The sequence below is a fragment of the Triticum urartu genome, chromosome 4A (genome assembly GCF_056163025.1).
Source record: "Triticum urartu cultivar PI428250 chromosome 4A, HENAU_Tu73, whole genome shotgun sequence".
NCBI classification, from domain to species: domain Eukaryota; kingdom Viridiplantae; phylum Streptophyta; class Magnoliopsida; order Poales; family Poaceae; genus Triticum; species Triticum urartu.
The window spans coordinates 595518388-595530800 of record NC_141876.1 but is presented as its reverse complement, the minus strand read 5'-3'; the positions used below and the strand labels follow the sequence as shown (position 1 = coordinate 595530800).

The 12413-nt window shown below is 44.3% G+C and overlaps 1 protein-coding gene and 1 non-coding gene across 3 annotated transcripts; one reads left to right on the top strand and one right to left on the bottom strand.

Moving 5' to 3' along the window:
- The first annotated feature begins 1924 nt into the window (after nt 1–1924).
- Nucleotides 1925–3653, top strand: LOC125554361 (uncharacterized). Of its 2 annotated transcripts, XR_015601756.1 has the most exons (3): nt 1925–3146; nt 3212–3296; nt 3390–3653. XR_015601756.1 is itself a non-coding variant. In XM_048717934.2 (2 exons), exons 1-2 carry the CDS (start codon nt 1992–1994, stop codon nt 3435–3437), a joined length of 1203 nt encoding a protein of 400 aa, XP_048573891.2. In that variant the 5' UTR covers nt 1925–1991; the 3' UTR covers nt 3438–3653. The 2 variants fall into 2 exon arrangements, 1 of the variants encoding a protein (XP_048573891.2); XM_048717934.2 differs by lacking the exon at nt 3212–3296.
- A 3695-nt stretch (nt 3654–7348) lies between these two features.
- On the bottom strand, nt 7349–7430 carry TRNAS-CGA (transfer RNA serine (anticodon CGA)). Its single transcript has one exon. It is a non-coding gene; the product is annotated as a tRNA-Ser (tRNA).
- Nucleotides 7431–12413: the final 4983 nt, after the last annotated feature.

Here is a 12413-nt window from a genome sequence, read left to right as displayed (position 1 = left end):
TAGTCTTGCAACCGACACGACCATTGCTTGTGTTCCTTTCTGTACATAAAGTGTTCGTTTGAATGCCTCCGTCATATACCTACCCCAACTTAATATGGACAGGATAGTATATGACCGGCTTTTCTTGGATAAGGCTGCTAGTAGGCATGTAACACCCTAGATTTCTTCCGAATTCGGTGCTCCTACGATATTTATAGCGAAATGATCCCGACGTACAACAACGCGTCCGCCGCCTCAGTGGCCATTGGATCTGATTTTAATCTAGATTTCGCAATTGAGTCATTGTTGTAATTTTTTCACCACAACAACTAATGTGTTGCGGGATCTGGATCTGGAATCCCACGAAAGCAGTGGCCGCCCGTGCTCCTCCCGAGCTCCCTGTCAAGGCGACGCCTCCTCGCGCTGCATCGACCGGCGCCATCGATGCTCGCCGCCGGCAGCACGCCGACGAGGTCGCCGGGGTGAGCGCCACCGCTGCCACCCACCTCCATCATGAATGTCAGCCGTCGCGGGTGCGCCTGAACTCAAGCTGCGTCCGCCGTCCTAGGAAAGCATTGGCGTCCGCGTCCACCGTGAGGAGTTGCCTCCATAGTTGTCGTGCCGTCCTAAGGGATCTTTGGCTTTTCTTTCGGACGACATGGTCGCTGCTTACTGCTCGCTACAGTGAATTTCTACAGCAAGGTCTCTGTTGCAAAAAAAAAAACAAGACCTATGTTACAAAACAAATTAAATTACAGCGAAAATTGCAACAAGACCTCTGTCGCAAAAACTATAACAAGACATCTGTTATAAAAAATAATCTGCAACTTAACTTATGTTGCAAAAAAAAATTCACAACATAAGCCGTGTTGCGGAAATTTTCTGCAACATGACATGTGTTGCAGTGGTAGAAGATGACCCTCGATCGCTCAATCCATCACATCTGACGGCTCGTGAGGCAGAAAAGATCCGCCGGGCGACACGTAGCAACGCCCCTTCTCTTTTGGGCGATGCTACGCATCCGCGGGTGGATAAAGTTAAAAGGGAGGCGGCGGCCGCCTCCCTTACCATTGGATGAAGCTGCCGATGGCCGTGTGATCTACCACGTGATTCAAAATCTTTGCAAAAAATATGTTGCTGCAGTATTTTCTGCAACAGAGGTCTAGTTGCAAAAATTATTCGCAACAAAGGCCATGTTGCAGAATTTTTTAAAATTGTTTTTTCTTCTTAACCTGTTGCAACAAGAGTCTTGTTGCAGACGACAAAAATCAATTGCGGATCCCACTCCACTTCGTCCAGCAGCAACGTCTGACGCAGGCGTGTCGGGGAAGACCGAGGAATGAAGGCTGCCAAGGTAATGCGGTATCGATCTCGCCGGAGCGGCGTAGATCCAGCAAGAGGCGGCTCGGACGAAGTCATCGAGCGGCCGTGGAAAGGCGACCAACGACCGAGCGGTCGGGCCCGTCGACGAAGAAGAGGAATGAAGATGAGAGAAGGGAGGGCCGATGAAGGAGAGCATGCTCATCCATGCCGGCGCCGACATGTCTAGTGGCGCGCATGTCTGGAGGTTGTGGGAATCCAGATCTTGCAACAAGCTAGTTGTTGTGGGGTGAAAATTGTAACAATGGTCCAGTTGCAAAGCTAACCGTGAAAAAAAAATATACTTCCGAGCCATGTGATCAAAAAAATATTTGACAACCATAAAGATAATGGATGCGCGCAGAAAGATCGGCCGGGTGGTGAAAAAAAGGTACTTCCGAGCCATGTGATTAAAAAAATAAAGGTGATGGATGCCTGCAAAAAGATCGGCTGGGTGGTGAAAAAAGATACTTCCAAACCATGTGATTAAGAAAATATCTAACAGCCATAAAGTCGATGGATGCCGAAAGATCGATGGGGTGAAAAGAAGAGTTTCCTTTTTTTTTTATTTAGGTATAAAAAAATAATGACCCATCGCACAGACCACACTCCACATCGATCCCCTCTCGAAACCATCGCCTCCGCCGCCCACCATGCCGCCGCCGCCGGCGGCGGCACCATCGCTGCCGGATGAGATCCTCGAGGAGATCTTCCTCCGGCTCCCGCCGGACGAGCCCGAACACCTCGTGCGCGCGTCCCTCGCAAGCAAGCTCTGGCTCGGCCTCCTCTGCGGCCCTCGCTTCCGCGGCCGCTACCACGACCACCATGGAGCTCCCCCCATGCTGGGCTTCCTCCATACCTGGCTGGAGAACTGGGAGGATCAAGGCCCCGTCCCACACCTCACCTCCACCACGAAATTCGGCGCGCGCATTCCGGACCACGAACGCGACTACTCTCCGCTGGACTGCCGCCATGGCCGCGTCCTTCTTGGGGATGATGTGAATCAGATACCCATGGCGCTCGTCGTCTGGGACCCCATGACGGGCCGCCGGAGGGAGCTGGAAGCGCCCGACCTGGTGGTCGACAGCCACGGGACCGCCGTGCTCTGCGCCGTGGGCGGCTGCGACCACCGCGCTTGTCACGAGGGTCCCTTCCAGGTGGTCTTTGTTTGCGTGGGCTCGAAAGGAGATGACGATGAGGATTGCGTTGCGTACGCTTGTGTGTCCTTGCCAGAGACCGGTGACTGGAGCAAGCCGTGCCCTCTATTTGATCAGTGGGGCGAGCCATGCCCTGCTCTTCTTCTTCCGGCCGAAACATTCTTCGAGCCAACGCCCCCTGTCCTCATCGAAGGAGCAGCACTTCACTTCATGCTTGAGGTTGTTGATGATGATAGTGTAGGAATTCTTAAGTATGACTTGAGCTCTCATAGCTTGTCACTGATTGATGCACCGATTGAGGGTTCTCACATTCCCACTGCCTCTATCCTCATGGCCATGGAGGATGGCAGTTTGGGGTTTGCGCATGTCAGTGGATCAACACTCTATCTGTGGTCAAGACTGATGGGTTCCGATGGAGTTGCTTCATGGAGTCAACGTACAATTATCAATCTTGGAAACCTTTTCCCCATCCAAAATCCCGAGGAAAGCCTTACACTGGTTGGATCCGTGGAGGGCCGTGATGTCCTCTTTGTGCCCACGGAGCTGGGCATCTATGAGATTAATGTTGAGTCGCAGCGATGGAAGAAGCTATGGAAGAGAAAGAAATTACATGCTCTGATTCCATACATGAGTTTCTATACAATCCAAAAGGTATAGTTGTATCTAGATATCCTTTTTTGTGATTGGGAAATAACTGTAAGCAATACTCTATATAGGTTAGTGGAGCAAACAAAACAAAGAATCTCTAATCAGATATAAAGTTACAGTTCAACTGTTCCCAATCAGACTTTTGAGTCCTAGGTAATTACAACTAATCATGATTACTTAACTGGCAATTTATATAGTACCATGTTTACCCTTTTTGGAATCACACTGCCAAATCTATTTTTGCAGAAAGGCGGCCACTCTCATCAACAAGAAAGATGGCAAGCTTGGAGGTGACAAGGGTGTTGTGATGAATAAACTTGCAGAAAGGATAATCTTGTAATGAACCTCCCATTATTGCAGATGCAGTAGGAACCATGTGCTCTGTTGTTTTATTTGCTTGAAATGCATCTGCAGACAGCAGCTTTGTCTTACCATTTTGAGAACTCTACAGTTTGCTCTCCCAACACTGTAAATTTATCTTTCAAAGAGATATGTTTGAACTTTGGTGAGTTGAGATGATGGTTTATGCATGCTGTCTCACTGATATGCCTTAATTAATTTAGTGAAGTGTTAACTTCTTAGCAAAGCAGTGTTACTGACGAGCATAAGATGTAAACTGAATCTTGAGCTGTATGTTCAAGGAACTACATATATGGGGCTGTATTGCTACCTTGAGATCTTTTAAGTTTTTTATTTTCCTTCAGCAGCTCCACAAAAACTGCATGAAGATCTTGAGTAGTTCGTTATTTGTTGCATAATTTGGGTCCATAGTGCACATAATAGTATATCTGGGCTTCGGTAAGATATCATGTCCATTATGGCATACATGCATCAACAATGGTTGGGGTATGCTGAAGGGGGGCATGGTGCTCGACATGGAATGGCTGAACCCAAGCTCGCTTGGACAGTTTAGAAAATCTGAGAACTGTGTTTTCAAGTTTCAAAATTTTCTAAAATGAACCACTCATGTACATAGGATAGTATAGCATTTACAGGCAAATTTTTGTGATAAAATGTGCTAATTTGTGTTTTCACAAAATGTATATTCCTGATTTTGTCAGTAAGTTTGGTAAAAAAAATTGTGCTTCCGTAAGGGTGATCCTATATGTATCTGAGTTTCGGATGATCAGCAGTGTGAAACCTTGTCCTGAGCTAGGATTTTCTGTCGATCAAGAGATGATGATGGCTTGTGCACGGCTTGATTATAGATCTTAATTAACCATATATGGGAGGGCACGTCAGGTAAGCATTTTTGTGAAAGGGGGCATCAATTGGAAATGCATCAATTTAGTCTTACCATTCTGAAGACTCAACAGTTTGCTCTACCTATGATTAGCTGATAATGATGGCATGTCTAGAGAGTGTTTTCTCTAACCCAATAGATGATGATGGATGTTGGCCCCACTGATATGCGTTGACTAATTTAGTCAGTGTTCTTTTTCTTACCAAAGCAATGAGTATAAGATGTAAAAATTGAATCTTGAGCTTTATGTTTAGGGAACTACAGATATGGGGCCCATATTGCTGCCCGACGATCTTTTAGCCCTATCTTGCTTCAGTAGCTCCACAAAACTGCATGAAGGTCTTGAGTAGTTCTCATTTTGTTGCATATTTTTGGCCTACAGTGCACATAATAGTAGACTGCAATGCCTATGTAGTGAGATGAAGATGTTCATATGTTTGGTCAGAGTGCAATGCAACGGTGATCGTTGCAACTCTTTTGATATTCACCGATTTTCCTTCTTAGATAAGATCTTTTACTCAAAATCATGACCACACATTTCTTTATGTTTTTTTACCTATAATATATAGAAGATATGGTGGTGTTTCAGATGTCTGATAGCTAGTTAATCTTGTTCATTCTTCATGGAAAAACGAATTGCCTTTTGAGTTGTTTTTTGTATGCATTCATCCGTCTCGTATTTGGATCTTATTAGTGCCCATTGCTAGGTAATTGTTTGCTGTGCTGGTATAACTGAGGCTTCAGTAAGATATAAATGTCCATTATGGCATAGAGCTGCTAATGCAATTCTCAAATTTTATATCACACACCTCGAAAATGGTTGAGTATGCTGTAGGGCAGAGTGCTCGGCATGGTTTGCTGAACCCAATCTGGTTTGGACAGTTTAGAAAAATCTGAGAACTGTGTTTTTTTTTAACTTTCAACATTTTCTAAGAAGAGTCGCTCATGTACATAGGCTGTTGTTAGCATTAATGTGCAAATTTTTGTGATAAAAAGTGCTAATTTGTGTTTTTTCGCAAAATTTATATGCACGATTTCTTTCGGGAACTCTTCCTTTTGTGAGTAAGTTTGTACTTTTCTTGTGTCATCTGTAAGCGTGGTCCTATATGTATTTGCATGCAGTACCATTTTAAAACTGTAGGTTTTGCTCTCCCAGCTTTGGTCCAATCTCTAAAATCCTCCCCCCAGAGTAGTTTCAGATGATCAGCAGAGTATAAGGGATTGTCCTGAGCTAGGATTTTCTGCCGCTCAGCAGATGATGATGGCTTGATTTAAATCTTAATTAACTTTGTGAACTGAACCACTACTGTATGTCAGTTGCTGTTACTGCAGTAAATTAGCACTTCCTTTGAGAAAATTACTGTTACTGCAGTACTCTTATGGTCGCTTTTAGCTGTCAGTTTTTCTTATTGAAGATTAGTGATACTTGTTGGCAAGATTATGAATGCAAATTCATGTTCTTGTAGACTTGTAGTAACATAATCCTATTAAATCTGTTCGTATCAATAGAGCTCTTTTTGTTACATAGTACTCCCTCCGTTCCAAATTACTCGTCGCAGAAATGTATGTATCTAGAACTAAAATACATTTAGATACATCCATACCTGCGACAAGTAATTCGGAACGGAGGGATTAGTATTTGAGGAAGAAATCGTTTACGGGCATCTTTTTGGAGTGGTGATAAGTTATTCATGTTTTTGGAGTGGCTCTGCGTACAACCACGAGAAAGGATTGGTCCTTGCTGGAAGAACATCTGTTCTCCTACACAGGCCAGATTCAGCAGCAGAATTGCTGGGACTGTCTTGGGGCTCATCTCCCTGTTACGGCTTGGACCACTGATCACTGAGTCTGATTGCTCTGCAGTTGTTAATGCTATCAATGCCCCTCAAGTCAACATACCAAACTTTGAAAGCTAAGCGTACGATTGGAGCATAGAGAGAGCAACCGAGTAGCCAATGTTGCGAGTAGCACATGAGCTGGTTACGCACTCCAGGATTCACGGAGGTCCTCCCAGCGAGTGTGCCCCCCCCTCTCTCTCTCTCTCTCTCTCTCTCTCTTTTGCGGGGGAGAAAAATGTATTACTCAATCACAAAGTTTTTACAATCCTCCTTCACCAAATCTAAGACCATAGACGGACCTGAACCGATCCACGTCATGGTTGTACCTTCAGTTTTTGCAAACCTTGCTAGACAATCACTAGCCTTATTTTAATTACGACTAACGTGAGTAATATAAGTTTCTAAGACTTAACAAATACTTAACTTCTTTCACGAAAGAGGCAGCATAGACGGATCTGTCCTCTTCACGCTTCTGAATCATGCCAACCGTCGTCCGCAAGTCCATCTCGATCTCATTTGGTAGCTCACTTCGATAGCAAAGGATAGCCCTTCCATGCATGCACATAGTTCCGCCTCCAGCGCATCACGACAAGTAAACAACTGTCTACACGCAGAAAAAATAACACCACCAGCTTCATTGCGTAAGATCATTCCCGCGCCGGCTGAACCGTCCTATGCAAATGACCCATCGCGGATCTGTCCTCTTCACGCTTCTGAATCATGCCAACCGTCGTCCGCAAGTCCATCTCGATCTCATTTGGTAGCTCACTTCGATAGCAAAGGATAGCCCTTCCATGCATGCACATAGTTCCGCCTCCAGCGCATCACAACAAGTAAACAACTGTCTACACGCAGAAAAAATAACACCACCAGCTTCATTGCGTAAGATCATTCCCACGCCGGCTGAACCGTCCTATGCAAATGACCCATCGGTACTCAGTGTGCCCTCTCATTTGATACCCCTATGTGAAAGTGATAGCAACCGGATGATTCCCAATTAATATAAACTCTCTTTTAACCCTAACAGAAATCAAATTTATCAAGAAATAAAGAAGGGTAGAAGCTGCAAATGTGTAGTGAGGTAGAGTGAAAAAATGGTCGCCGGAGAGAAGAAAAAAGAATCGCGTCGACAGCAGGATTCGAACCTGCGCAGGCAAAGCCCAACAGATTTCGAGTCTGTCTCCTTAACCACTCGGACATATCGACTAACTGTTTAAAGATAAAACTAGTTTCATCTTTCTCATTTCTTTTATCTACACTGGTTTGCCCAATCCCAACGCTCCAGTTGAGCGGCTGAATAATAGACCAAACTAATAAGAACTTTTTTCCCGGTACACAGATTCCTCGCTACCTGAATTTGAGGGGTAAAAACAATTTGAGACTCTTGCGCTGAATGTTGTGTCGACATTCTTACACGGGCAGTGCTACAAGTCCGCCGGTGGATAACTTGAAAATATCCACCCCCTCGATAGCTGTTGGACCCAGTCCATCCAACGGCTTACTCTCGTCCTTATTATTGCAACAAAGCAGGTGTTGCAAAAACCTTTGCAAGAGAGCTCATATTACAGAAACATCCAACATAAGTTGTGTTGCGATTTTTTTTGTCTTTACTTTTTTCAACATATATGATGTTGCCAGAAGACTTTTGCAACATGAATGATGTTGCAAAAATTAAAGGAAGAACGTCTTTGTAAAAGAAGGCTTGGGAGGAACACCAGAGGCATCTGCACTCAATGGATCCAGATCCAGATCCTGCAACATATGAGTTGTTGCGATGGGGAGACCGCAACAAGGGATTAGTTGCAAAACCATAAGAGACACGCATCACGCGAATGAGGCAGCAGACACCCGCCCACGATCCGCCCGCTGAAGCTTAGCATTTTCCTTCTTACACTGAATCTCCCGCGCACATTCCTACACTGAATTTGTGTGCACAGCCTTCCACTCTGCAACACTACTCACTAGATTTTCTAGAATACGCATCAACATGTGTATCATATATTCATAGGAGACCCTCTTGCAAAGTAGATTCGGCTGTGTTGCTTTATATATAAAGCGGGACGAAAGTCTTTTTCGATATATTAATAAGATAAAGGCAAGGCGTCCATCCACAATTTTACAAAGCCCATCGGCCTCCACCATACAAATTGCTAAGGCAATTACTCCCGACTAACCCGCCTAACTAATTCCGCAAAGAGTTGCGACAGGTCTCCTCTAAACAAACCCACTATAAGCCAAGCCTATCCCTCCTCCAAAATCCTCTTGAGAACCAAAGCTCTTCATTGCACGGTGCTTTCAAATTTCCCATAACACCACCAACAACATTGCGTTGAAAATCCTTCCCGATACTCGCTTGAGGCGCATGCGAGGTGCTCCAGGAAAGCAGAATGTCTGAGGTCCATGGCGTCCACCGTTCCTTCCCCCAAGCGTCCAGAGAACCTCAAACCAAACCTGCCGGGCGAACACGCATGCCACCAGGAGATGATCAATGATTTCCATATGTGCTAGTCGCACAACACTACTCACTAGTTATAAGGGTTAAATTTTTGCTGTCAAACTAAGGCCAATATGCTGCAACAATCTAGCACCTCGTGAGGGCCTGCCGCTGCGACACCGTATTATCAGCAACAAAGCCAAGTTCGACATTCTTGGTCATGGCCACAGAAGTGGATATGGACTTCGTTCGAGTTAACAACGGCTTGGTCCCGTCATGCCTTTGTAAATCTTGTTTGTGTGTTCTAGGAGGTCCCCTTGTAGCTCGCAGCAGCTATAGCCTTAGCTCCACCTCTTTCATCTTAGGTCTCGTTGATCTCGCTGTGGCTGGCCTCCTCCACAGTTTGAGCATCCATTATATCCATGGCAGTTCCATCTCTGAGCCGTCCAAGAAAGTCTATATCTATATCTATACCTCTATATCCAGCGGCGATGCCAACCAAAATAATCTGCGAGGTCAACTGTATTTTTGTGAATTTTTTCTTCATGATGAACAGTAATGAACAGTGATTATAGGCTGTTTTTTAGAAAAGTTGTGGGGTCGGCTGACCCCACAGCTTACACATAGCTTCGCCACTGTCTATATCTATATCTAATAATAAAGGACGGAAGCTTTCATAGTTCTCCATAAGTCATCCTTTTATATCCATTGATTTTGTGTTAACCATAAAGATAGACGGTTGAGATTCAAAAGGTCGCTCTATAGAAAAAAAAATCCATAAGTTTTCTAATAAGATCGTCCAGCCCACCCACGAATACGTACTATCATCAAAGCTCGCTAACGCGTATCTGTTTTTTTCTTGGTAATAATGCCTTTCACCAATTCTTCTTTCCTTCTGAATTCATACATAACAAGCACATGTACGTCACCATCCTGTGTCGTATACAACTAGGAAACCATCTTGCTACCGGATAAGATACATACTCGACACACTATAAAGCTAACCTAACGCCGCCAACAAGGTTTATAGAGATGTTGGACATGAGTCAGGAGGTAGGTTTAGAGCAGGAGGCACGTCGTGTTCACGGTGAGGTCGGACGCTCGGAGCAGACCATGTGTGACCAACTGACCACGGCCGCAGCAAGGGCTATCGTATGCTTCGTCAACCAGCGGGAGCTGGAAGCGCCAGTCCACCAGGATGAGAACAGCTTCATGGAGGTTGAAAGAACATGCGGTGCCCCCATGTTTGGTTTTGGTAATTGATGACAATCTCTATGGACTAATGGTTGCCTTGAGTTATATTTGAAGGTTTTGTCCATAGGCTTTTCTTGGAGTACATGTGTTGGTTTCCAGAAGAGTTTGTGTCGACCAAGGTGCTATTCAAGGAATTATTCAAAGATTGGTCATGTGAGTGTTGAGCTTATTGCAAGCATGTCTTGAAGAAGAAGATTGTGTGATCATTCATGTCTACCTTCAAGACATCATCGAAATGAAGAGAATTGGAAAGATTCAAGGTTGATCAAGATTAAGTCAAGAATGAATCAAGTTGATCAACACACAAAGAATACAAGATGTACTGAGGGATCAAGTGATCCCATGGTATGGTAAGCATTGTCCATTACGCTTTGTTTGCTAACCCATGGTTTTTGTGAGAGTTCTTTCTGGGGTTAGATTGTGATGTGCAAGTTCAAGTGGAGCATCATGAATAAATCAAATGCTTGAAGCTTGCCGTCCATTATGGTAACAATAGATTTATGAAGATGTGACGAAGAGTGGCTCGCCCATAGTGGAGTATGGGGAGCAATCAACTAGTCTTCATCGAGCCAACACAATCAAGAAAGGTGGTCCAACTTGAGGAAGTCAAAATCGTCATCATCTAGCTCAAGTGGACTATGTGCAAGACAAAGATTTTCCCTTGATAGGTTTTCTATTTTACAGTCTCTGATACGTCTTCAACGTATCTATAATTTTTGATTGCTCCATGCTATTATATTATCTATTTTGGATGTTAATGAGATTTATTTTACACTTTTATATCATTTTTGGGACTAACCTACTCACCGGAGGCCCAGCTCAAATTGCTGTTTTTTTTTTCCTATTTTAGGGTTTTGAAGAAAAGGAATATCAAACGGAGTCCAAACGGAATGAAACCTTTGGGAACGTGATTTTGTCAACGAACGTGATCCAGCAGACTTGGAGTGGCCGTCAAGAAACAAGGGAGGAAGGCACGAGGCAGGGGGCGCGCCTACCCCCTGGGCGCGCCCTCCACCCTCGTGGGCCCTCTGTTGCTCCACCGACGTACTTCTTCCTCCTGACATCCACGTACCCTCCAAACATCCAGGAGCACCACGAAAACCTAATTCCACCGCCGCAACCTTCTGTACCCGAGAGATCCCATCTTGGGGCCTTTTCTGGAGCTCCACCGGAGGGGGCATTGATCACGGGGGGCCTCTACATCAACTCCATGGCCTCTACGGTGATGTGTGAGTAGTTTACTTCAGACCTATGGGTCCATAGTTATTAGCTAGATGGCTTCTTCTCTCTCTTTGGATCTCAATATAAAGTTATCCTCGATCTTCTTGGAGATCTATTCATGTAATCTTCTTTTGCGGCGTGTTTGTCGAGATCTGATGAATTTTGGGTTTATGATCCAGATTATCTATGCACAATATTTGATTCTTCTCTGAATTCTTTTATGTATGATTGGTTTATCTTTGCAAGTCTCTTCGAATTATCAGTTTGGTTTGGCCTACTAGATTGATCTTTCTTGCAATAGGAGAAGTGCTTAGCTTTGGGTTCAATCTTGCAGTGTTCGATCCCAGTGACAGAAAGGGAACCGATACGTATTGTATTGTTACCATTGAGGATAAAAAGATGGGGTTTATATCATATTGCATGAGTTTATCCATCTACATCATGTCATATTACTTAAAGCATTACTCTGTTCTCTTGAACTTTATACTCTAGATGCATGCTGGATAGCGATCGATGTGTGGAGTAATAGTAGCAGATGCACAATCGTTTTGGTCTACTTGTCTCGGACATGATGCCTATATACATGATCATACCTAGATATTCTCATAACTATGCTCAATTCTATCAATTGTTCGACAGTAATTCGTTTACCCACCGTAATACTTATGCTCTTGAGAGAAGCCACTAGTGAAACCTATGGCCCCCGGGTCTATCTTCCGTCACATTAATCTTCCAATACTTAGTTATTTCTATTACTGTTTATTTTACTTTGCATCTTTTATTTCTCTTATCATAAAAATACCAAAAATATTATCTTATCATATCTATCAGATCTCACTCTCGTAAGTGACCGTGAAGGGATTGACAACCCCTTTATCACGTTGGTTGCGAGGTTCTTATTTGTTTGTGTAGACGCGTGGGACTTGAGTGTGATCTCCTACTGGATTGATACCTTGGTTCTCAAAAACTGAGGGAAATACTTACGCTACTTTACTGCATCACCCTTTCCTCTTCAAGGGAAAACCAACGCAGTGCTCAAGAGGTAGCAAGAAGGATTTCTGGCGCCGTTGCCGGGGAGATTCAAGCACAAGTCAAGACATATCAAGTACCCATCACAAACTCTTATCCCTCGCATTACATTATTTTCCATTTGCCTCTCGTTTTCCTCTCCCCCACTTCACCCTTGCCGTTTTATTCGCCCTCTTTTCTTCTCTCCCTCTCTTTCCGTTGCTCTTCTCTTTTTCTATTTGCCTTTTTGCCTGTTTCTTGTTTGCTTGTGT